The 25,551-nt window shown below is 41.2% G+C and overlaps 2 protein-coding genes across 10 annotated transcripts in view; one reads left to right on the forward strand and one right to left on the reverse strand.

Moving 5' to 3' along the window:
• Positions 1-19,097, forward strand: part of NRDC (nardilysin convertase) — a 100,712-nt gene extending 81,615 nt beyond the window's left edge. For all 3 annotated transcript variants that reach the window (XM_007978765.3, XM_007978764.3, XM_037999828.2), the window contains 14 exons: positions 2,234-2,353; positions 3,584-3,635; positions 4,571-4,721; positions 7,769-7,896; positions 10,055-10,217; positions 13,594-13,625; positions 13,837-13,975; positions 16,002-16,049; positions 16,299-16,351; positions 16,717-16,800; positions 17,349-17,439; positions 17,690-17,806; positions 18,665-18,754; positions 18,878-19,097. In XM_007978765.3, coding sequence (XP_007976956.3) covers positions 2,234-2,353; positions 3,584-3,635; positions 4,571-4,721; positions 7,769-7,896; positions 10,055-10,217; positions 13,594-13,625; positions 13,837-13,975; positions 16,002-16,049; positions 16,299-16,351; positions 16,717-16,800; positions 17,349-17,439; positions 17,690-17,806; positions 18,665-18,754; positions 18,878-19,075 — 1,466 coding nt within the window. In that variant the 3' untranslated portion in view covers positions 19,076-19,097. The remainder of the gene's footprint in view (positions 1-2,233; positions 2,354-3,583; positions 3,636-4,570; positions 4,722-7,768; positions 7,897-10,054; positions 10,218-13,593; positions 13,626-13,836; positions 13,976-16,001; positions 16,050-16,298; positions 16,352-16,716; positions 16,801-17,348; positions 17,440-17,689; positions 17,807-18,664; positions 18,755-18,877) is intronic.
• An 800-nt stretch (positions 19,098-19,897) lies between these two features.
• OSBPL9 (oxysterol binding protein like 9) overlaps positions 19,898-25,551 on the reverse strand; it is a 167,054-nt gene continuing 161,400 nt past the window's right edge. For all 7 annotated transcript variants that reach the window (XM_037999829.2, XM_037999834.2, XM_037999839.2 and 4 more), the window contains 7 exons: positions 24,291-24,401; positions 23,963-24,026; positions 23,709-23,849; positions 22,403-22,481; positions 21,675-21,766; positions 20,769-20,904; positions 19,898-20,542 (listed from right to left, as the gene is read on the reverse strand). In XM_037999829.2, coding sequence (XP_037855757.2) covers positions 20,468-20,542; positions 20,769-20,904; positions 21,675-21,766; positions 22,403-22,481; positions 23,709-23,849; positions 23,963-24,026; positions 24,291-24,401 — 698 coding nt within the window. In that variant the 3' untranslated portion in view covers positions 19,898-20,467. The remainder of the gene's footprint in view (positions 20,543-20,768; positions 20,905-21,674; positions 21,767-22,402; positions 22,482-23,708; positions 23,850-23,962; positions 24,027-24,290; positions 24,402-25,551) is intronic.

The raw sequence follows: 25,551 nt of genomic DNA on the forward strand, positions 1-25,551 counted from the left end.
TTACTATTTTCTTACTTTTCCAAATGAGAAAACTGGGGGTCAAAAAAGCAAAGTGACTGGTACAAGACTGTTCAGTTGGTGAATGAGAAACCAGGACTTAAACACAGATCTTGGGACTCTGAAGTTTATGTATAGCGTAGCTGATTCTTCCATACCAGTCTCCTTAGGGATTGCCATTATCTTTCCAGATTGTTCTATTGCTTTTCAAACTGCAGGTGGCAGCCCATTAGAAGGTTGTGAAGTCAATGTAATAGATTGTAAGGTCAATGTAATGAGCCATGAAAGCATTAAAAAATCAGTTAGAATAGAAAATAGCAAAATGTTTCATTGCATGTAGAAAGAATGTTATTTTAAGAACTTTTGTTTCAGATGTCTGCCTATCTGTCTACTAACTTGCAGTGGAAAACATATTTCTAAGTGAGTTGCAGAAAAAAATAATTGAAAGCTACCAATCCTAGGTCCAAGGTTTTAGAGTTGCTTATAACTGTAATCTAGTCAGAACACTGTATTTCCCAGCCATTCATTACATGTCTAAGTATATACCCAAAATAATTGAAAACAGGTACTCAGACAAATACATGGACCTTCGTGTTCACACAGCACTGTTCACAATACTCAAAAGATGGAAACAGCCCAAATGTCCATCAGTGGATGAATGTATAAACAAATTGTGATGTATACATACTTTAGAATATTACTCATAAAAAATGTAGTACTGATATATGCTATAATGGGGAAGAAACTTGCAAACATCAAGCTAGACACAAAAGGTCACAGATAAGTCCATTTATACGAAATGTTCAGAAAAGATAAATCCGTAGAGACAGAACATAGATTGATGATTGATAGGGGCTGAGGTGAGTGGGTAATGAGGAGCAATCCCTTAAGGAGTAGGGGCTTTCCTTTTGGGGTGATGAAAATGATTTGGAACTAGCTAGAAGTGGTAGTTGCACAACATTGTGAATGCTTCGGAATTGTTCACTTTAAAATAACTAAGTTTATGTTATGTGAATTTGCCTTCCATTAGGGAAAAAAAAGCCTTTTAAAAAAAGTATTAGCGAAGTGCTGTGGCTCATGCCTGTAATCCCAGCACTTTGGGAGGCCAAGGCGGGCACATCACCTGAGGTCAGGAGTTCGAGACCAGCCTAAGGAACATGGAGAAACTTCGTCTGTACTAAAAAATACAAAATTAGCTGGGCATGGTGGCGCATGTCTGTAATCCCAGCTACTTGGGAGGCTGAGGCAGGAGAATCACTTGAACCCAGGAGGCCGAGGTTGCAGTGAGCTGAGATCACACCACTGCACTCCAGCCTGGGCGACAAGAGTAAAACTCCGTCACACACACACACACACACACACAGTATTATCTATGTTAGACATTTCAGTTTCACATCTTGAACTGTAAATAATCTAAACAACCCAGTTAGCTTATTATTTCAGTTTTTTGAGTTAGGGTTTCACTCTCTTGCCCAGGTTGGAGTGCAATGGCATGATCATGGCTCACTGCAGCCTTGACCTGCTGAACTCAAGCAGTCCTCCTGTGTCAGCCTCCTGAGTAGCTGGGATTACATGTGTGCACCACAATGCCCAGCTAATTTTTAATTTGTTTCTAGAGATGTGGTCTCTCTATGTTGCCCAGGCTGGTCTCAAACTCCTGGCTTCAAGTGATCCTCCTGCTTCAGCCTTGTAAAGTGTTGAGATTACAGGCATGAGCTACCATGCCTACCAAATCCAGCTCTTTTACATAAATATAGCAAGTACTCAAATTTTAAAAATTAGCTATTTTTCATCTGTGTGTTGATGAAACTGTTGTTTTCATTAACCAAAAGGAAAAGTTTGACTTTGAGCAGAACAATTTTGTAACTTTTCAGATGTATAGCATAAGCTTGGTAAAAGGCATTTTCATGAATTAATGGATTGTTTCATAAATTGGTTTATGAAACTATCCTGACTAAGGGCTCCTCTCTCAGTTAAAATTGTCTTTAAGAAAGGGAATGAAGCAGAATGTGTAGCAATCAGAATCAGTTCTTGGGAAATTCCAGATCTTTAGAGTTTATTTACTTTAAGACCGACATAGTTTTCCCTTCAGTATTGGTCTACTAATTTAATGTATTCTAGTATTTGAATTTGGCTTATTTTTGCCACAGAGAAAAGTTACTTAGACTCCTGAAGCCAGATTACTGGGACTCCTGCTGAAATACTTGAGTGAATTATTATTATCTTCTTTTATTAGCCACGGACTTTACGTTGAAGGCTTTCGATTGCCCTGAAACAGAATACCCAGTTAAAATTGTGAATACTTCACAAGGTTGCCTGTGGTATAAGAAAGACAACAAATTCAAAATCCCCAAAGGTAAAATGTCGCCCTCCTGTTACTTCCCTGCTGAATTCCAGTGTTCTCTTTAGATGCTCTGTTTGACATGTGATAATCTGCTTGCTATTTTGGTCCTCCTTTGTGGAGGAGGCTAGGGCTGGGTGCCTCTATCAGCCACCTTGAAGCCCTCTCACCCTCCCTAAAAGGAGTAAAATAAGTAAAACAAATATTTCTCCACTTGGCAGCAACTTGTTTCTCCTGTGTGCATCACCTCCTTCTCTTTCCCCCTTCGATTTGAAGACCTTTTCTAGGCTTATCCACCAGATTTACACTGTGCTCCTGTGCTGTCGCAGAAATCCTTGTGGACTCCAGTGTCCAGGAAATGAACATTTAAGGCTAGAATGAAATTGTTTTTAGTTTTTTTTCCTGTCAATTAAATGAAAGCAGAGCCAGGTATTTGGCCATCTTAAGGAATTGGTGTTATTTGAACATTGTTTTTAAAAAGAGGTAAGAATATACAAGGGAATTATTCAAAGACATAATAGATAGCCTAGTCCAGCATTACAAATGTGAAATCCCCACCAACTGCCTCCTTCTAGCATTTTGTTTTCAGCATAAAGGAAGCATAGTATAGAGTTAAGTAGACTCTAAAGTTCTTATCTTTAATATTGTGGCCCTAACTGTGTTGCTTTTTACCGTTCTGTTCTCGAACATGGCATAAGGAACTTATTGAAGCCACATGGAATCATAGGCTGGGTGCTCTTGTATGTCCTTTAACCCATATCCCCAACCTCAAAACACAACTGTATTGTAGTTGTGTGGGATTCTTGAGTTTATTGGGAAGTTATTTTCATTATTTTTTTTGAATAACTTAGGAGTTTCTAAAAACCTCCTTAAATTCAGTTTCCTTGGAAAGCCTCTGCTATAAATTTGTGTGAATGTTGGGGTTGTTCCCTTAATGTTCTTAACATCTGTGCTCTAAGAATTTTTCCTGACTGTAGCTATTAATAAATACGAGTATTTATAGGCCTCTCTGTGTATCTGCCCATGTGTCTGGTCTTCCCATAGATTAAAGAGTGCCTTCTGGAACTCGTTATTTGGAATGGTAAATACTACTTTTTGAAGACCCTTAACAATAAAGATGTAATGAGGATTTAAGGATTAATAGTTTATTTCAGAATTAAAAATATCTCTATTAGGGGAAAATAACAGATGTATAAAATATTTGAGACCCCTAACCTTTTCTATCTATGGTCTTTTTTCTTTCAGCATATATACGTTTCCATCTAATTTCACCCTTGATACAGAAATCTGCAGCAAAGTAAGCAAGTGTCTTTTTTTCCGGAAAATATATTTTTTAGTTATTGAAAAACTATTTTGTTTGTTTCATTCTAAATCATTCTGTCATTTTCTCTATCCATATTTGAGCTATGTTGCTGATTTATGTATTTTTTTCTGTGCTCCAAACAAGTTATTTGTATTATTACCAAACGTTAAAATGGAACTGTGGCTGTTGCATTACCAGCGCCCATTGGTAAAACATGCTGATAGTATAGACTAGAGCAATTAGTTCCCAATTACTGGATGGGGAAAAGTCCTTAAAGATCAGTTTGGGTGAGTGTCCAGTCTATAATGAGACTGATGGATCTGTTGATTCTGTATTTATAGAATACCAAGGAATGTGATTATTCCTGTTCTTAGCAAATCCCTTATATATTTATGTAGATAGCTTTCATTGTGGGAGGCCAGAGAGCCTAAAATGTATCTGAACAGAGGAAATATTTGGGAAATGTTGGTGCATTTCTTCTTTCTTTTCCTACTTAACTGTAAAATCCAAACTTAAAATGACAAACAGCACTAGAATTTGTTAATATTCACTCTAAAAAATGCATTCCCATACCTCATATTTTTAATCAGTCAGAATGCCTAGGCTTGGAGGGTAGACAGAGCCTTCAGGCCAGTGCTGCTGATGCCTATTCCATTTACTTCATTGTACAATATAAATATTATTTTGTATGTGTACATGAGGTGAAAAAGATTGGGAAGCACTGCTGAAGGTAGGAATTCTATCATACACCTCTGAAACTGAATCCTGAGTAAGCTGTATTACCTTTGAACTCAGCATACAGTTTTACATTCTGGAGTAGAGAATTTATACTCTCTAAAAATGAAGCCGCTTACTCTAAATTGAAGCAAATCTATTTCCTGTGTCTTTCTTACCAATTAAAGATGCCATTTGCATTTTGTACTTCTTAGTGTGGTCCTCTTTGATATCTTTGTCAATATCCTTACGCACAACCTTGCGGAACCAGCTTATGAAGCAGATGTGGCACAGCTGGAGTATAAACTGGTAGCTGGAGAACATGGTTTAATTATTCGAGTGAAAGGATTTAACCACAAACTACCTGTAAGTACAAGTACTCTGTCTTCCTTAGAGAGAGCATTAAAATACCATATTTATATAGAGGTATGTGCATGGGATGCTGTACAGAGAAAGAAATGTTTATTAATGTGGATTATCTTGAATATTCTTGGCTGATGACAGCTATTCTGTGACTGACTATACATAAGAACAACATATGTTTTATTAATTACTGGCAGTGCATGGGATTATAGCCCATGCTTTAGGATTGATTTCACTTCCCTTTGCTGTCAGTTTCTCCACAACCAACACTGGCATTTAGGATTGGTTCTAGCTAAATTTTTTACCATACAGGAATAACCTTTTTTTTTTTTGAGACAGATACTCACTCTATCACCCAGACTGGAGTGCAGTGGTGTGATCTTGGCTCACTGCAACCTCTACCTCCCGGGTTCAATCAGTTCTCATGCCTCAGCTTCCTGAGTAGCTGGGACTATAGGCACGCGCCACCACACCCAGCTAATTTTTGTATTTTTAGTAGAGATGGGGTTTCTCCATGTTGGCCAGGCTGGTCTGGAACTCCTGACCTCAAATGATCTGCCTGCCTCAGCCTCTGAAAGTGCTGGGATTATAGGCATGAGCCTCCATGCCGGCTGTGGAATAACAAATTTGACTGGTGTTTTGCCTGAAATAGAGTAGAACTCAAATGCTTGTGCCCTTACTTCCTCAGCTTATGCTCCTTCTCATTGTTTCAAGTATGTGTATCTTGTTTCCCTTCTAAGTTTATGAACCTTTTTGAAACAGGGTCTGTATCATGTCAGTTATTAATCTCTTAGTGAGGAATATGTTCCAGTATTGCTTCATCAAAAACTTCTTAAGAGGAGGGAAAAATAATGGGTTGTTAGCTAAGAGAGTTAGATTACTGAATACCAGGTAAAGTAATATAATATGCCCAATAATAAATTTTATATCTAGGTTTCTTGGGTAGAATATATATTATATTAAGATTTAGGGAAATAGGTTTATACAAGAAAATTTTTAGAGGAAAGGACCTGCCAGAAAGACCTGTGCTAGGTGGTAATAGCCTTCATCTTGGCAAAACCCCAAGAGAAGAGTACAGCTGTCACCTTTTTATGCCTTTTCCCTTCTCCATCTCCCCATGGAGCAAAGATTGGTCTCAGAAGGAGACGCCATGGAATATTTTACTTTGTCAGCCTTCTAAGTCCTAAATATAATGTAGCTTAAGTTTCAAGCAGATTAAAGCCTAATTCAGTGGTTGTCATTTGGAAAATATGTTTTAGAATTACCTGGAGAGCTTATTAAAAATACAAGCTATGGAAAAGTATTTGATGTTCTTGAATTTGTGAGACTTACTTAGCCTTGATATTAAAACCTAATATAGAACATATATGTATGTATGTATAGAAAACTAAAGATCAATTTTATCTGTAGAATATAGATGTAAACTTTCTAAAAATTTGAAAATTAAATCCAGTTTAGCAAAAAGAATAATTTAAGTACCAGGAATGCTAGGGTTGTGGAATATTAGGAAATTGATGATCATAAGTCACCATAACACAAGTCAAAGGAGAACCACTGTATGAATATAGTGATAAATGGCGATAAATCATTTGATAAATTTGAGTTGGCATTCCTAATAAATAGGAATGGAAGGAAATTATTTAAGTATAAAAACCTCGGCCTGGTGCGGTGGCTCACGCCTGTAATCCCAGTGCTTTGGGAGGCTGAGGCGGGTGGATCACGAAGTCAGGAGATTGAGATCCTAACACAGTGAAACCCTGTCTCTACTAAAAATACTAAAAATTTGCCGGGCGTGATGGCAGGCGCCTGTAGTCTCAGCTACTCGGTAGGCTGAGGCAGGAGAATGGTGTGACCCTGGGAGGCGGAGCTTGTAGTAAGCCAAGATCGCGCCACTGCACCCCAGCCTGGTCAATAGAGCGAGACTCCATCTCAAAAAAAAAAAACCTCAAAGAACTTATCAGCAGATATTACATTAACTGATAAAATGATGAACACTGACATCAGCAACAAGCCAAGAATAATCCACAATCATCTCTATTATTCTGTTATTGTTTTAGAGGTTCTGGCTATTACAGTAAGATGAAAAAATGAAATAAAAACTTTTTTGGAAAAAATATTTTTCCTTGCAGATGATATGATTATATTCTTAGAAAACCTCATATACCACTAAAATTAAAAAAAAACAAATAGGTGTGATATGACTGGTCAAAAGACTAGTATATCAGAATCAATGACTTTTTTTCCCCCGTAGTAGCAGTAACCACTTAGAAATGGAAGCCAGGCACAGTGGGATGTGCCTGTGGTCCCAGCTCCTCTGGAGTTTGAGGCAAGAGAAATACTTGAGTTTGAGGATACTTAGCTACGATCGTGCCACTAGCCTGTGCGATATAGCGAGGTTCTGTCTCTGAAGGAAAGAAACAAACAAATGGATGGAAACAATCTTATATTTATTTACAATATTGAGGAAAAAAAAATAAAATGGCTAAGAATAAACAGGAAAAGTATAGGACCTATCTAAGGACACACTACAAATCTTATTGAGAACACCCATGAAATGATAAAAAAAAAAAAAAGGAAGAATTGTTCCAAATCTGACCATTATTTAGGATTTTGGACCCTTAAGATTCTTTAAGGCCAGGAGGCTGAGGCAGGAGGATCACTTGAGGCCAGGAGTTTGAGACCAGCCTGGCAACATAGGAAGACCTCGTCTGTACAAAAGCAACAAAATTAGCCGGGCATGATGGCGCCTGCCTGTAGTCCCAGCTACTCAGGAGGCTGAGGTGGGAGTATTGCTAGAGCCCAGGCATTCGAGGATACAATGAATTACGGTCGATAGTACCACTGCACTCCAGCCTGGGTGACTGGAGTGATATCCTGTCTCCAGGTTAACACCCAAACAAACAAAAGGTCATTAGTAATTTTCTTGTGTCCCCCCCACAATGCCTAGTACCATGCTGGTTACCCTGGTAAAAACCAAAGAGAAACATTTCCTTCCCTGATACATAGTGGATTTCCATGCTTCTTAAAGTGCTTCCTTCTTTTTCTTTTAGCTACTGTTTCAGCTCATTATTGACTACTTAGCTGAGTTCAATTCCACACCAGCTGTCTTTACAATGATAACTGAGCAGTTGAAGAAGACCTACTTTAACATCCTCATCAAGCCTGAGACTTTGGCCAAGTGGGTATAAATGAGATGAGCTTATATTTTGAGGACCTGAAAGTATTAGTCTTCCTAGTGGGTAGGTGTGGGGGATAAGGCTGTAGTTTCAGTGCTAATTTTCAGCCATGTTTGAATTGTGCTGTAGTTTAGGAAACCAGTCCATAATGTTAGAGTATTTCTAACCCCAGCTTATGTAGCTAGCTGTGAATGGGACTGAAAGCAGCCTACTGTACTTAGAGACTAAAAGTAAAGAAGGCTGTTTTCACCAATCATTATACCTAAATAATAGTTAAAGAAGTGCTAGTTTTGGGCTGGGCATGGTAGCTTATACCTGTAATCCCAGCACTTTGGGAGGCTGAGGTGGGAGGATCACAAGCCTCGAAGTTCAAGACTAGCCTGGGCAATATAGCAAGATTTCATCTCTACCAAAAATTTAAAAATTAGTTGGGTGTGGTGGCACATGCCTGTAGTCCCAGCTACTTGGCAGACTGAGGTGGGAGGATTGCTTGAGCCCAGGAGGTTGAGGCTGCAGTGAGCCATGATCAGGCCACCGCACACCAGCCTGCATGACAGAGATAGACCCTGTCTCATAAACAAACAAACAAAAAACCAACCAGAAGAAGTGCTGGCTTTATTGTAGCCCCGCATTATTTACTGGTGATTTTAGTATGTTGGTGATTAGTAGCTGAGTTAAATTGCTAAACATGTCACTTATCTAGCAATCTTAACTATCCAGAATTCAGCCAAGGTTCCAGAAGAGAGCAGAAAGGCAGCTACACAGTCTGTATGCTAATACTTAAACCCTCTGCTCATAGGCAATGCCCTTGGGCCTTCAGTCAGAGCCTGTTCTTACTACTTTAGTCCAGGGCTAATTGTAGCCTGGAGGATACTTTTGTGTATCCCTTTGGGGTACCCTCTATTAGCAGGTAGAGCCTTGGTGGGAGGGAGAGGAAAGTCCTCTGAACAGACATACCCCTTTGTGCACATGACTGGCTAGCCCCTACTTGACCTTGTTGCCCAGGGTATCTATAAATAGTGAACAGCACAACTTTATGTAAAGGTTCTGCTTTTGACACAGCTATAATGAACCCATCAGTTTCCAGAATTAGAAAGAAGGTCAGTCATGTAATAACTGATATTCTGAACACAGAAAGTTACAAAAGCTATTAACCAGATATATGTTAGAAAGGACATGGACACAGGGAGGGGAACATCACACACTGGGGCCTGTTGGGTAGTGGGGGGCTGGAGGAGGGATAGCATCAGGAGAAATACCTAATGTAAATGACGAGTTGATGGGTGCAGCAAAACTAACATGGCACATGTATACCTATGTAACAAACCTCACGTTGTGCACATGTACCTTACAATTTAAAGTATAATAATAAAAAAAAGGAGAGTTATCTGCAACCATTGATATGATAATGAATAGCCCTGCCAATAACTCATGAATACTACTTGATTTATTTATAAAAATACATTAAACACAACCTTCTATTTTATTAAAATTCAACTCCTGAAATTTACTTTATAAAAGATAGAATAATAAACCTGTTTGTTGAATATTTTTGTGCTAGATCTAAGAAATTTTATATAAATTCATTAATTCTATCCAAAATGGTTACCTCTCATGAATTACTTCCCTTATTTTACAAATGAAGAAATTGAGTCATAGATGTTAGTAGATTTGTCAAATTCAAACAGCTTATTTGGGGTGGGTTTGTGGAGATGGGGGATGAAGCTAATCTGATTCTGGGCCAGAACCATTACCTATATTATATTGTCACTGCAGTAATATCCCAAATGATGGCCTCTAGTGATTAATAAAATATTAGTGAGATTTCAAACCAAAATAGTAATAATTTTAAATCAGTGTACAACTAAGTAAACTTGACTCATCTGGCAGCTTTACTTTTATGTGAAATATTTTACCCTGCAACTGAGACAGGTAAGTGCATTTTTGTACTGCTAAGTACATTTGTTTAAAAGTTTATGTATGTGATTTTCAGTACTTTTTTGGTGATTCTGATACTGTTTTCCCATTTTATATTGTGATAAAAATGGTCTCTCTTTAGAAACACATCCTTTATAGAAACTTGACCAAATATTTCTTTATTCTGAAGATTCATTTCTAATAACAAAACTTTGAGTATTTTTTTTTCTGCCCTCTGTACAGAGATGTGCGGCTTTTAATCCTGGAATATGCCCGTTGGTCTATGATTGACAAGTACCAGGCTTTGATGGATGGCCTTTCCCTTGAGTCTCTGCTGAGCTTCGTCAAAGAATTCAAATCCCAGCTCTTTGTGGAGGGCCTGGTACAAGGAAATGTCACAAGCACAGTGAGTGTGAGGCTCTGTAGGCCAGGTCTGAATGCAGTTGTGAACTCTGGAGTTGCACTAGTTCTTGCCTAAAGGGGAAACTGTAGTTTTGGCAGGCCAGCATTATCATATTCTGTTTAGGAGGGAACCTGACCCCTCTGATGCTGGGCAGCTTTCTTCTTAAGACTGCTGGGCTGGGAATGGTGGCTCACGCCTGTAATTTCAGCATTTTGGGAGGCCAAGGCAGGAGCATTACTTAATGTCAGGATTTTGACACCAGTCCAGGCAACATAGTGAAGTCTCATCCCTACAAAAAATGAAAAATTAGCCAGGCATGGTAGCACATGCCTGTAGTTTCCACTACTTGGGAGGCTGAGGTGGAAGGATCATTTGAGCCCAGGAGTTTGGGGCTACAGCACGCTATGATTGCACCACGGTATTCCAGCCTGAGCAACAGAGTAAGACCCTGTCTCAAAAGAAAAGAAAGAAAGAGAGAGAGAGAGAGAAAAAAAAATAGATTACTGGTAATAGACTTTGAGTGAAATGAGTTCGGCATGTCTATACTGTTAGTTACCTTTGTTGAAGATTGTGGAAACCATAAACAGTTTAGTACAGAGGCTAAAATGGGAGGAAGGAAATGGTGAGGGATATGTGTCCATACATACACACATACATACATACATAGCCAGAACAAGTGTGTCAAGCCTGTTTGTGAAGCTAAGGTGCTAGGGCTTTATTCTGTAGCAATGGAGAACCATTGAAGGATTTAAGAAGATTTGTGGTTAAGAAATATCCAGAGAGACAAGTTGTGAAGCTGTTTTAAAGTATAGATATGATTTCACTCATGTGAGTTATCTAAAGTAGTCAAACTCATAGAAGCAGAAAATATAATGGTGGTTTCCAGTGGTTGGTGGTTGGGGAGAAGAGGGAGGAGGCGAGTTATTTTATGGGTACAGAATTTTGGTTTTGCAAGATGAAAACGTTCTGAAAATCTGATCTACTGCACAACAGTGTGAATATAGTTAACATTATTGAACTGTACCCCCACCCAACACCTTTTTTCTTTTTTGAAACAGAGTCTCGCTCTGTTGCCCAGGCTGGAGTGCAGTGGTGCCATCTCAGCTGACTGTAACCTCCGCCTCCCGGGTTCACGCCATTCTCCTGCCTCAGCCTCCCAAGTAGCTGGGACTACAGGCATCCGCCACCACACCCAGCTAATTTTTTGTATTTTTAGCAGAGACAGGGTTTCACCGTGTTAGCCAGGATGGTCTTGATCTCCTGACCTCGTGATCCGCCCGCCTCAGCCTCCCAAAGTGCTGGGATTACAGGTGTGAGCCACCATGCCTGGCCCTGAACTGTACATTTTTAAAAATGGTTGAGATTGGCCGGGCACGGTGGCTCACACCTGTAATCCCAGCACTTTGGGAGGCCGAGGTGGGTGGACCACGAGGTCAAGAGATTGAGACCAGCCTGGCCAACATGGTGAAACCCTGTCTCTACTAAAAATACAAAAATTAGCTGGGCTTGGTGGCACGTGCCTGTAGTTCCAGCCACTCGGAAACCTGAGGCAGGAGAATCGCGTGAATCCGGGAGGCGGAGGTTGTACTAAGCCGAGATTGCACCACTGCACTCCAGCCTGGGCGACAGAATGAGACTCCTTGTCTTTAAAAAAAAAAAAAATTTTGAGATTATAAACTTTGTGTTATTTTATCACAATAAAAAGTTGGAGTAAAGGCTCTGTGAGGTCGCCCATGCCTATAATCCCAGCACTTTGAGAGGCTGAGGCAGGCAGATTGCTTGAGGCCAGGAGATCGAGACCAACCTGGCCAACATGGTGAAAACCCATGTCTACTAAAAATGCAAAAGTTAGCCAGGTGTGGTGGTGGGCGTCTGTAATCCCAGCTTCTTGGGAGGCTGAGGCAGAAGAATCACTTGAGCCTGGAAGGCAGAGGTTGCAGTGAGCTGAGATCACGCCACTGTACTCCAGCCTGGGTGACAGAGCAAGACTCCATCTCAAAAAAAAAGTTTGAGTGGAAAATGTTGAAGCCTGATGTTAGGCCAAATAAATGAAAAAGAATTGCTTAAGGCTGGGCATGGTGGCTTATGCTTGTCATCCCAGTACTTTGAGAAGCTGAGGTGGCAGAATCGCTTGAGCTCAGTAGTTTGAGACCAGCCTGGGCAACATAGTGAGACACCACTTCCACAAAAAGTAAAAAGAATTAGCAGGGTGTGGCAATGCGCACCTGTAATCTCAGCTACTTGGGAGGCTGAGGTGGGAGGATTGCTTGAGACCAGGAAATGGAGGCTACAGTGAGCTGAGATCATGCCACTGTACTCCAGCCTGGGCAACAAAGCAAGACCCTGGTTTTTTTTTTTTTTTTTAATGAAGTGCTTAAGAACTAGAAGATGATGGAGATTCACTCAGTGGGGTTGAGAGAGAAGGGAGTCTAGATGCCCAAATTTCTTTCTTGAAGCAGTGGGTTGGTGGAGAAGGAACAGTAATAAGAGTGGGAGCATATGAGGAGTTAGTTCTGATGCATATTGAGTTGGAAATGTCTGTGGGGCCTTGTACCTAAGGCTTTTTCCTCAGTCAGATGCTTGTTCAAGATTCTCTCCCTAAACTGTTTGGCTATTAACCATCCTTCTCCATGGCTTCCCAGTTTCTCAGGGCTGGCCCTTTGATTGGAATATATAAATGGTCACTCTTGAAATTGTGGCTGCTATCCTCCCCTTTCTATCTTCATTCTTCAACCCCAAAACCAGCCTTAGTTTCTGTCTTGGCCACCAAAAGAATTTTAAGTCTCAGTCCAAAAAGGGAAGAGAAGAAATAGCTGCCTGTTTTTCCTAGCACCGTTGGAGTACCAGGCAAGGGCTTTTGGCACAGAGTCCTTAGTACCATGAATTTCCCCCAGTGGAAATCACTTTAGAGAAGAGCTCATCCCTCCACTTATTCCTTATTTTATAGATAAGAAAACAGACTTCTTAAGAGGGGAAGAAGATATATCCACTCAGTATTAAATGTTACTTTCTTTGCTTTATCCAGGTTCTATGTCAATGGGCCCAGGATTCTGAAACATAGTCCATGTTGTCATAAAGGCCACAGCCTCGTTGGGTAAACTAACACTGAACAATTAAGTTTGATCCAGTTGGGAATCTGTATATGGGTGAACAGATTGCCAAGAGAGCCAGAACAGTTAAGAGCCACTTAGTGTTCCACAAACACAATAAATCTTGAATCAGTCAATGAATAACTTGTCCAGCATTTAGGTCACCAACTATATCTGCTTTCCTAAAGCTGTGCAGGGCTCCCCAAGCAATTGGAACATTGATATTAGTTGATTCTGGGTGAAATGAATGTCTACAGAGCTTAATGTAGTTATTCTCTTTTGCGTCTTAGGAATCTATGGATTTCCTGAAATATGTTGTTGAGTAAGTATTTGAATTTTCTCTTTGGGGTTATGTGTTCTTACCAGCGAGAGGGCATGGAGCCACAACTCAGTTAATTGTTACTAAACACCCAACTGAAACACTACTTGTGGTAGATTTTTTGAGGCTGGTGTACAAAGCAATTGAAAAGTTAGAAGGCCTAGCTTCTTACAGTTTTTGGGTGCCTCAGTGACCCATACTGATTCTCTTGCAGCAAACTAAACTTCAAGCCTCTGAAGCATGAGATGCCTGTGCAGTTCCAGGTGGTAGAGCTTCCCAGTGGCCACCATCTATGCAAAGTGAAAGCTCTGAACAAGGGTGATGCCAACTCTGAAGTCACTGTGTACTACCAGGTCAGTTGGGGGTACTAAAGACTGGTGGAAGGTCCAGTACCTGGGGATAAGTGACCCAGTGACCTTCAAGGCCCTTTATAGTTACTTCTGTGGTTTTATGCTTGGGACCATTTGTCCTCTTGAAGCAACTACATTTAAAAATTGCTCCTGTTGGTAAAATGGATCCTTTTGCAATCACAGTGAGGTATTGCTTCATTCATCACCTAAGTACTAATCTAGAGGACCAGAAACTGAGGTGTGGACGGAAATCCCTACGTGTGCCCCTAATAGAACTCCAAGGAGCAGAAGGACATTTGTTAAGGGGCAGTTTTGAAAAGAAGACAGAAGTAAACATAGCCAAACAATTAAGACACAGCAAACAGAATGACTACTGCAGTCATAAATGTTTAAAGCACCTGAGAGGAAGGATTTGTCACCTCTGTTTTAGGGTGACAACTCCATGATCCAGAGCCCCTTACTTCTTGAGGTCATACCAGCCGGGTCTCAAATTTATTCCTTTTGTCTTCAGATTCTGTGTTCTTTCCACATCATTCTATTGGGGTGGGTGGTGCTTAACGTAAGGAAGCACTTGGCAGTAATCACAGTTAGGCTATAGCCTGCTTTAACCTTGGTCCCACTCGCTTCTAGAACTATGGGAATCTTCCTTAAATCTCGCCTGTCTAGTCTGATTACTGACTTCCCAAATTCTGGAGCTCCTGTAGCTGCTGCTGTTACCTTGTGTTCCCTGCATCGGGAATTCACTTCTTTGTTAGGTCTTGAAGATCCCTGACTGGGCTTTGGGTGGGATGGCCTGATTATCATTTCTTTGTCTTGTATCTCTGGCCCTGGGCCTCAACCTTATTCTGACATTATCCTGGTCTGGTTGTCAGGAGCAAATTCACTTGCCCAGTGTCACGATCATCTCGTTATTGAAGTTGTGTCTTGTCCTAGTCTTCTTAATGAGTAGTTTGATTTAGGAACAACAGCAATTTTGGAGCTAGGTTGGTAACATTTTTGTCCTTCCGTAGAGGCCCTGCTTCTCTCTGGAGCCTCTGTGGTTGTAGCATTCCAACCTGCAGCCTTTTCTAGGTTATGACTACCAGGTCCCAAACTCCACAAATGGTACGGCCTAGCCCTTCTTCACCTAGTCTACATTTTCAGTGCCTCTGACTGCCTACAACCCCAGGACAGGAGTACTCATTTTCGGCAGGATTTCACATCGTAAGACTATGTTTATAGAAATGCTTTCCATCAGTCACCTCCTAGCACTAGCTTCTAATACAAAGTTTCCTTTTGGAAACCATATCCTTTCTCAGAGAGCACTGGTTTTGTTGTGGTCTGTTTAGAGGGAAACAGAAAATCTCAATGCTGACTAATCAGGTCTTGCAAGGGCACATAGGCATTAGCTTCTTCCTCTGGTGAGTGGGAAGCAAATGAGTCTGTGTGAGAGGAACCTGCAAGATCCTGACTCTGGGATGCACTAGCAACATCCTTGTTTATTGGCCTCCTGTTCTTTCATTCTGAATGCATTATTTTGCCAGTCTTGGGCAGCTAGCATGTGGTCCCAAAGCATGGCTTCTTCCTCCCAAATATTTTTCTTATCAACTGATTTTGGTCCATGTGTGTGGCACCAATTCTTGTGTGTGGCACTATCCATTTTCTTTCCTCCTGAGGAATAGATCCAGATACATTTAAGGATTCCCCAGACATTTCCTGCTGTCTTCCTTAGGGCTTTGAGTTGCAAGTACTTAATTTTAGAATGTGTCCTCTGACAGGATCCAGCAGGTCAGGGATTATTAATCTCACTTTTGTTTGCACCTGCAATTCTATGCTAGTGCCAGGAGTACAAATGGTCAAGCTTGACTCCTGTCGTCATAGACCTTCAGTCTGGTGGGAAGGCAGATATGTAAACAACATCGAAGTATGATTAACTGTCTTGGGGGAGAGCATTGGTGGTGATACCTAAGTGGTTGCCTAGAATAGCTGGATTATTTAAAAGCCCTATAAAATTGGATATTCAGTTGACCTGACAACCGTCTCTTCTCAGTCAGGTACCAGGAGTCTGAGAGAATACACTCTCATGGAGCTGCTTGTGGTAAGTGCATAGAGACGCTGAGGTTTCCAGCAGCCCCCGGCCCACTTTTCTGCCTGGGATAGGGACATGGGGAGGTCAGAGACCTGTGATTTGAAGGTGAGATGGTCATCTACTGTTCTCACCCAGTATAAGCATGGACAGGCACTAAGGGAGGCTGGACTTGGGAGGTATGTGAAACACTCTGGGGAGAGAAATGGAGGTTTCTCTGTTGGGAGGAGTTGGGCTGATGGGCAGTATGTTGAATTACAGATGCACATGGAAGAACCTTGTTTTGACTTCCTTCGAACCAAGCAGACCCTTGGGTAAGTCTGCTGCAAGGCCACTGAGCTCAAGTAAGGGCCTAGGGCTAATTGCAGGCTGAAGTTCATCAAATATCCTTACTGAGCAGCCTGTTAGAGCTTCCTTCCATCTCACAGGGTGATACTTACTCATCCAAACTTTTGGAATTTGTACCTTGGACTATAATCAGGTTTTCCATGGGTCAAGTTTCAAGATAAGAAAAAAGGCTAGTGTGTGGTCCCCAATTCAGGAGAGGTATGGACACCTTAACATTTTGGGGTCGTTCCAGTAAGGATGGGCAGAAACTTTTCCCACTCCTATCTAGTGCCTCCAAGGCCAAGGCCCAGATGATCACCTGAGCTCATATAACTTTTCTCTCTGGCTGTAGGTACCATGTCTACCCTACCTGTAGGAACACATCCGGGATTCTAGGATTTTCTGTCACTGTGGGGACTCAGGCAACCAAATACAAGTGAGTGAGTGAATAAATGAGTGTAACCTCCTATTATGGGCATGGAGAGTAGGGGCTACATGTGCTTCCTTAAACCTTAGGCACCCCTGACCAAGTAGGTTTGCTCTGTTTAGTCAGTGGAAGCTGGGAAGATGGGGGTTGTTATAGATGACCTGTTCCAGGACTGATCAATAGTTCCAGTGGCCCTATAGGATTTGATTCAAGTCCTGTGGTCATTGTGTGGGGCTTGCCAGTTTCTTCTCTTCAGGCAGACCTGAGGACAAGGGAAAGGATGCCTGATCTGACAGGCATGCTGTTAGTTTTCAGATTTGGAATGGTCAAACATGGTTGTGACTGCTTCATTATGAGGATACCTGGAAACTGGGCTGGAGGTGGGGTGAGGCGGAGGGTCCTGTTCTCTTTCTTTCCTCAACTTCAGGTGGAATACTGAGGCCTGGGAAAACACTTTAGCCTTTTTTCGTGGAAATGTGTCTTAGTCTTAATTCTTTCTTTTACCTTCTGCCTGAGATCAGGTTTCTGATGACTTAATTGAAGATGTTTTGTTTCAGTTCTGAAGTTGTTGATAAGAAGATAGAAGAGTTTCTTTCTAGCTTCGAGGAGAAGATCGAGAATCTCACTGAAGAGGCATTCAACACCCAGGTGACTGTGCCAGCCTGCTCTTTTGGCCTTTGGCCCACACAGGTTCCCAGATACAAGTCTTAACAGGGCTTCGCTGGCCAGTTTTTGAGCTTTGCAGCTCCACCTTCCTCTTACCATAGTGTCCCCCTAGCTTCATCCGTCCGTCTCATACTGGCATGTCCATCACAAGCCAGGCTGGACAGGGCCCAGTGTGTTCTGGGGGAAGTGGTATGTGGCCCCCCCTGAGCATCTTTCTTTTTGGTGGGAACAGGTCACAGCTCTCATCAAGCTGAAGGAGTGTGAGGATACCCACCTTGGGGAGGAGGTGGATAGGAACTGGAATGAAGTGGTGACACAGCAGTACCTCTTTGACCGCCTTGCCCACGAGGTAACATGGTTTTCAGAGTAAGACAGCTCAGACAAACTGGTGAAGGTTCCTGATTCTACAGGAATCACAGGTTCATGCACACCAGCATTGTGTGGAAGGGAAACTGAAAACACTAGTCCTGGCCTGATTACTCGCTCACTTCTTGAGTTTTCAGACTGGCCTCTAGCACCTTAGTTGGCCACGTGAGCTGGGTGCTAATCCTTACCACACCACCACCAATTTCAATCAGAGCAGCTCTATTTTTATGCTATATATTGAGGTTTACAAGATTTTGTGGAGAAAATAGTTTTGCCATTTAAAGAAAACTGAGGACTCTCTGTCTTTATGGAGTTCATTATTCCAGGTGCCGGTCTTTTGACAACTTCTATTCCAAAGTAGTAAAACCTATGAAAAACAGATCTGGATCCTGTACTTCAGTGTGACTTTGGTTAATATGTAGCCCCTATATGGTGAATTACCATAGGACATCATTGCTCTGTGATGGAAAGAGGCTTCATCTTAACGCAGTCTAGTTTTCTTAATAGAAGCAAGGTAGATTTCCTCAAGCCATGGTATGCAGCGACCATGTAATTGGGAGGTGACACTAAGGAGATGTGGGTGTTGGGCTCAGTGTCTGATATTTAGCTGTAATTAGAGCATCTGGTAACCTCTCTTGCCATTGTAGATGATTGGCATAAAATGTGAAGGTGTGCGAGAGCTTCATCATTGTTTTGGTCTGGAAGATTAGGGGTAACCTGAGAATAGGAAGAATAAAATGTCTTCAGATGCTAAGCAGGTCCAGGGACATCTGCCTGGGGGTTAGGTTTAAGAGCTAACTTTCTTCTTAAATTTCTTTCCTATCTTCCCTTCCCTTGCCAGATTGAAGCACTTAAGTCATTCTCAAAATCAGACCTGGTCAACTGGTTCAAGGCTCATAGAGGGCCAGGAAGTAAAATGCTCAGCGTTCATGTGAGTATGGTTAACTCCATCCATTCTAGGGTTGTCATTCACTGAGTTTGGGTGGTTGTCAGAAATCTTAAACCCCTAAATCTGGTCAGCAGAATTTTCACTTTTGTCTTTGACCTCTTTCAGGTTGTTGGATATGGGAAGTATGAACTGGAAGAGGATGGTACCCCTTCTGGTGAGGATTCAAATTCTTCTTGTGAAGTGATGCAGCTAACCTACCTGCCAACCTCTCCTCTGCTGGCAGATTGTATCATCCCCATTACTGATATCAGGGCTTTCACATCAACACTCAACCTTCTCCCCTACCATAAAATAGTCAAATAAACTGCAGTCGCGTTGGCCTGAAGCAATGTGTATTTTAAAATGTGTTTGTATTTTATGGAGTTATACTACTACCTTAGGGCTTCCATTGAAGTTTTGCACTGGCATCATAGCATTTGATTTACTTTTTATCCTTTCTTTGTTGAGACTAATAAACCCAGGGTTACTGTAGGAGCTGGCAAAGGAAGATTAGCAGAGTGGGCCAAGTGAGACCAGAAAGCTTGCAGCAGCACTTTGAGAAGCCCTGGCCTGTGTCCTCTCAGACTGAGAATCCACTTCTTGAAAGGCCTTATGTAACCAGTATATTGAATAACTAAATGCTAGGTATTAGTGTTAGTACCTAAATGCTAGGTACTAACTCCTGTGTGGTTTTTTTTTTTTTGATGTATTTTTAAATAAAGATAGTTCTGTATTTCCCTTCAGAATGAGCCATTTGCTGCTGTGGCATTCATTTTATCATATCTATGTTGGTTCACTGTGGGGTGGGGATCTATAAATACATACTCTTCCCAAACCCTCTAAAGCAATAAAACATTTTTGGATAAAATGTTGGCAGGCAGCCCTACATGTGCAATATGAGTTAAGATTCTGGGGAATCGCCTGACAGGGCTAAAGACAGAACATAGAGTCTGAGAGGAAAAGAATGGATCCTCCATTTTTCAAGTGTCTTTCTGAAAAGCTAGCTCTTGTATTCAAGGTTGCTGAATAATTGGCTTCCAAGTTTAACCATAAAAGATAATAAAAGATGCACATTTTTTAAAAAAGGTTGGCAAAATTACTTTATGAAGCCTTAAGAAGCACTAAGAATAATTAATTAAACTGTAATCCAGGATTAGATACAATTTAATAATAGTTCAGTTCCAAAATAAAAGTTATTTTAAGTAAGACCATGAAATTTCCTAACACTTGATTTTAATACATTGCACTAATTTTCTAAAACAACTCAGAGGAACCCATATTTACAGTAGGCAGAATATTTATGAAAAAATCTGGCATCAGGTATATTTTATATATATGTATGTGTGTGTATGTGTGTGTATCCCGAGATTATATGAACTAAGAAACAGATTGTATATCTTAACAGCAGAACTAGAGTGCAGTTTCAGACTTGGATTTATAAATGCTTTCAACGTGTGGTGTTTGGAAAAGGAAAAGACATCATCTGGTTTTCAAAACCTGAAGTTTTTCTCAGGACTGAAATCAAAATCGTAACTGCCACAGAGGGAAAAGGGAAGCTTTTCCCCTTAATTGTTCATTTGCGTCAGAAAGTCCAGTATCCCTGAGATAGGAACCACTGTAATTAGAAGGGAGTGAACAGGTTTCTCCCAAAGGAAGATTGTTGCTGAATTATGCCTACTGCCCTGATCATCAGGTATAAACTTTGCATCTTCCAACCTAATGCTTGGCAGCACCAAGACGTTTCAGTAATGGTTCATCATAAACCCAGCATTCTCCATCTTCATGAAATAACTGTAAGAGAAAGGGGAAGAATTTAATTACATATTTGCTTTGTACTTCTATAATATACTTATTATTTCATGTCTTCTCCCCACCCTGACATTAGACTGAAATGAGTTTCAAGTAGGGACCAGGGATCATCTTGTTTATAAACAGTGTTTGGCACATCACTTCTTCAACATTCACTGAAATAAATTAGGAGGAATAGCACTTAGAAGGGTGGGGCAGGCAAGATTACCCTTGTCTCCCACTGAATCTCCTTCTCCTTCCTTTCTCGGGCTTCTGCTCTTTGTCTTTCTTCAAGCCTGTGCTTTGCTTCAGTTGCTGCATCAATGTCTCTGATTTTTAAGTTGAAAGTGACATCCTTCCAAAGGCTAAAACAAAGAGATAAGAGGAGCTGGCCATGTTGAGAATGAAAGCCTGCAGCCATCCTGAATGTAGTATAATACAATTCAAATGGCTTTAAGTGCTGTAGGTCACTGACTAAATCTCCTTATGCTGGCACCAGGGCCCTGGAGTAAGGAACAGAGATATGGGCTCAGAAGACTCCACTGCTAGTTGTCAAAGAAGGAAATAAGGGCTGCCTGCTAATATGATAAGGTCAACAGAATAAAAAGAATAGTGGAAGCTGAGACCTGGGATTCTACTTCTGGCTCAATGTTTAACTTACTGTGTAACTCTGGGTCAATCAGTTTACCTCTGTAGGGCTTGAGTGTCCCTTAATATAAACTGACAAGAGGAACTGAGAAGTTCCATTTCAGAAAAACTCCCTTGGATTTAACAATGTGATGGCGAAAACAGTATGAATGGAGAGAATAAGGGTCAAGAGGTAAATTACAGAGGCTTAAGGTAGTTAAGATGTGGCTTCCTCTCAAAGCCTTTATTCCCATTTCAGGAAAGAAGGTAAAGAGAAGTTAGCTATCTATGTTGGTTCATAGATAGCTATCTAAGTTAGCTATCTATGTTGTAGCCATCCATGGTCACAAAGGTAGTAAGTGGTAGTTCTGACGTACGAAACCAGGCATTCAAACTTGGTCTACACTATTATGCTCTGCCCTACTGTCTCTCAAACCCAGGCCTGTGCCTACGCCTAGGCAAAGTTTAAGCACTGCAGCAATAGTTACACTTAACAATGTCTGCTTACCTGCGGGATTCATACTCGTTCTGATCTTCCAACTTCCTCACTTTCTTCTTGATTATAGGCAACTTCTTGGTATCTACAAAGACTGTATTTTCCTAGAAAACAATAGAGGTAGATGGGAACTAGACCCATAAACCCCTAACCTAATGTTAGGCGCACTGTAGTGCTTCTGACATTTCAAATTCTCTAGGTCCGAAATGCAGTTCACTGGCTCCTCCTGTTAATTTCATACCATCTTTCCTCTTTATTTAAGAACACTGCATGGGTAGTAGTACAGACCGCAAGTTCCTTGAAGGAAAGGACTATCTTAACTCATTTTGGTATCTCTGGTGCCAGGCAGTCAGTAAATTTTATTATTCAAAATCTTAAGTTGTGTATGAAAATCACAGATTAGTGCTTCATTTTATAAACATACCCCACATACTTAACATTTACTGGGTTCTTACTATGCGCCAGGCATTGTTTCACATATATTATTCTCAAGTGATTTGAGAGCAGAGAGAAAAGTAAAAATGATTATAATTACCTATTCTGCTGGGAGAAGGTGAGGGAAGGAAAGAAAAAGCTTGCCCTGAAGAGATGACATACATTGGAGCTGTCCTAAAGTCCCAGCTCTAATGTACTGCAGAAGGAAGAGCATTATGAAGGAAGTGCTAATGAAGGAAGCCAGAATAAGGGATAAAGTACAATCTAATGTAGCCTAAAACAAGTGGCAAAATAGAGGATCTTACCCCTGTTGCATATTTTGCATACATCACACCATTCCATTCCCCTTCAATTGAGCAAAAAGACTTCTTGTCATTTGGAGAACTGAACAGAAAAGGAAATACTTTTGTTAGTCTCAAGTTGAAAAGTATTCTACCAAAGAATCTGCTCAGTGTGGCCCAACTACGGAGTAGAGCACAGAAGAGCAACTGTGAAGTTTTTGACGAAAGCATCTTAACACAACTGGACTCCCCAGGGCTAACTATAAGAATGAGGGCCTTCAACAAGATGCTTATGAACTTGAGCTCCCAAGAACAGTGGGTTTGGGCAAGAACGTCCTATTCTGGGGGCAAGGACCATAATAGACTTGGCAAATTCCCTATCCTCAACCTGTCAACAGCCTAGTGGAGACATATCACCACTGAGATTCTACATGGTAAGTGCTGTGGTGAGCTTACATGGGCACTGGGGGTCAGGGAAGGCTTTGCTTAAGAATATAATGTTGGAGACCAGGCTTTCATCCTCAGGTTGAAAAGGACCTCTGTGCCAAATGGTGTGAATACTTTCCCTAAGCAAGGATTCATTCTGCAAAAGCCATAACAGACCTCTACTTGGACACACAAGTATGGAATGTGAGAAGATAAGCAACACAGCAAAGGCCTGGTTAGGAAGGGCAAGGCATAAACAAGATTGAAAGAGGCCAGAAAAGGGGGAAATGAACAGGGCAGAGGGAGGAGAGCTGCTATCAATGCCTGAAACTTTCTTTCCCACTGTCCCCTTCCCCCCAATTAAGGGTTCCAGAGTCAGAGAAAGTCATGGTGCCCTCACTGTAGACCTTCCACTGACTGGCACAGCCATCCGCATCTGACCCGAGAGTATCAAATGGAAGCAAGCCAGATGCCTGCAATATGTGATGGTTACTATTTTTCCCCAGCAAAGGCACAGAAAAAGGGGTAACTGTAAGGACTTGGAGGCAGTGCTGCGGGGGTCACAAAGTCTGCTGTAAGGACCAGCTCATCGTTCAATCTGGCAAGAATAAATTAGCGATCCATAATCTGGTTTAGCTAGGCAACCTAGGAAGGCCTCTTTTGGTTCAACATTGCAAGTCAGGTTCTTAGGAAGGAAACCTATCAATGACCTTTGACTGCTCTGAATATATGTTTTAGGTCTTCTGATACCGGATTTTAGCAAAAGACATGACACATAAAATGTGAAACAGGCTTACAAAGACAGAACCATTCTTTCACACTCCTAATCCAGAAGCTATAGTTCAAGACAAAAGGCAATTATTTCAGAAAAGCATAAGAGCTCTAAGGCAGAAAAAATACCTACAAAATCTCAGCAGTAATTCTGTGCTTCTTGCCCCCATAGAAGGGTTTAGTGTGGAAGATGATATTTGCACTATAGCCTGTTTTGGAACAATTAATATTGCATTCTCCTCCTAATTCCACCCAGGGCACTGTGAGGATAGACCTGCAAAATCAAAATTTTTAGGTAAGGTTGACAGTTAAGAGGAAGAGGGGGAAGGGGCATGTCTCAGGGAACAGCAGAGTCTACTGCTGATGACAGGAAATGAGCACACTTGCCTTCCATAGCCATTGGGGAATGTGAGAATGTAATGTTCATCATAGTCTAGACACGAGACACAGCCTGTGGAGAGAAGGGACAGAATCTCTGATGAGTAGTGCCAAGTGGCCACAAGGCTTTCTTGTCGAGTTGATGGATACTCCATTCAATTTAGGGATAACCTATCTAGCTCCCCACCCTTGCTCTCACCCCCAATACCAATGCTTAGTTGCCAACAATGACATCTAGTCTAGCCATTTTCTTTTACTAGACAAGTGTCCATCACACATTAGAATGACATAAAATTCTCCTATAACACTGTAGTCCACCCAGTGCCGACACACTTACCCTGCCCTATGTTGTGCACCCCAATTGACATCCCAAGGAATTTTGATTTGGTCCAGATATGAGCATTAAATTGTATCTTCTTGTTAAAACACTCAGCATAAAAGGCTGAAACTGAATAGAAATTTTCAGTTAGTACATTATATACCTACAGCCACCTCTCCAAAATTACATAACCTGGGGAAATAACTGGCTTCATGGGGAAATCCTTTACCCTTCAAACAGCCTCCAATTAGGCCAGGAGGTACCTACCTGCCTTTTATACCCTTTTCCCCAATGCAATCACTCATTCAGAGACATGTGGACAGGGTCATCCCTGAAATGATGCTGTGGCCAACCCAGGAAGCCTAAAACCAAAAGGGCTATCTGTTCTGGTCTGCAAGTATGCCCAGGCTCCAGCCCCAACCTAGGCCCATCCAGTGTTTCCAGTTTTAATACTACACTAAACAAACAAGATGTTGAGGGTATGTACAGTTGACCCTCCATATCCATGAGTTTTGTACCCACAGATTCAGCCAACTGTGAGTCTAAAATATACAGAGGCTGTGCTCAGTGGCTAATGCCTGCAATCCCAGTACTTTGGGAGGCCAAGACGGGAGGATCACTTGAGGCCAGGAATTTGAGACCAGCCTGGGCAACAGAGTGATACATTGACTCTAAAAAATAAAAATAAAAAAAAATTAGTTGGTTGTGGTGGCACACGTCCATAGTTCCAGCTAATTGGGAGGCTGAGGTGGGAGGATCATTTGAGCCCAGGAAGCTGCAGTGAGCTATGATTGTGCCACTGCACTCCACCCTGGGGGACAGAGCAAGACCCTGTCTAGAAAAAATAATAAAATACAAAATAAAAATAATACAAATAAAAGAAACAGTGAAATAACTATTTATGTAGCATTTACACTGTATTAGGCATTACAAGTAATCTAGAGATGACTCAAGTAGACAGGAGGGTGTGCACAGGTTATATGAATATAAAAGACACCATTTTATGTAAGACACTTGAGCATCCTCGGTTTTGGTATCTGCAGTATGCCAGGAATATACTGTGTAGAAACTACGTATCACTTATATAAACTGTCTCACAGTTGCTGAAGTCTCTACAGCACAAATTACTATATATAAGATGACTCTGGAAGCATTAAAAGTTGGTTTCCTAAATTCCTTCTTTTTATACATACCTAATTTGTGAAGCTGAGAGTCTGGAGCTTACAAAAGGAAAAGATATGAGGAACCAATCAACTTGAGTTTCCTCTTCAGGGAATAG

This window comes from Chlorocebus sabaeus, chromosome 20 (assembly GCF_047675955.1).
Source record: "Chlorocebus sabaeus isolate Y175 chromosome 20, mChlSab1.0.hap1, whole genome shotgun sequence".
Classification (NCBI taxonomy): domain Eukaryota; kingdom Metazoa; phylum Chordata; class Mammalia; order Primates; family Cercopithecidae; genus Chlorocebus; species Chlorocebus sabaeus.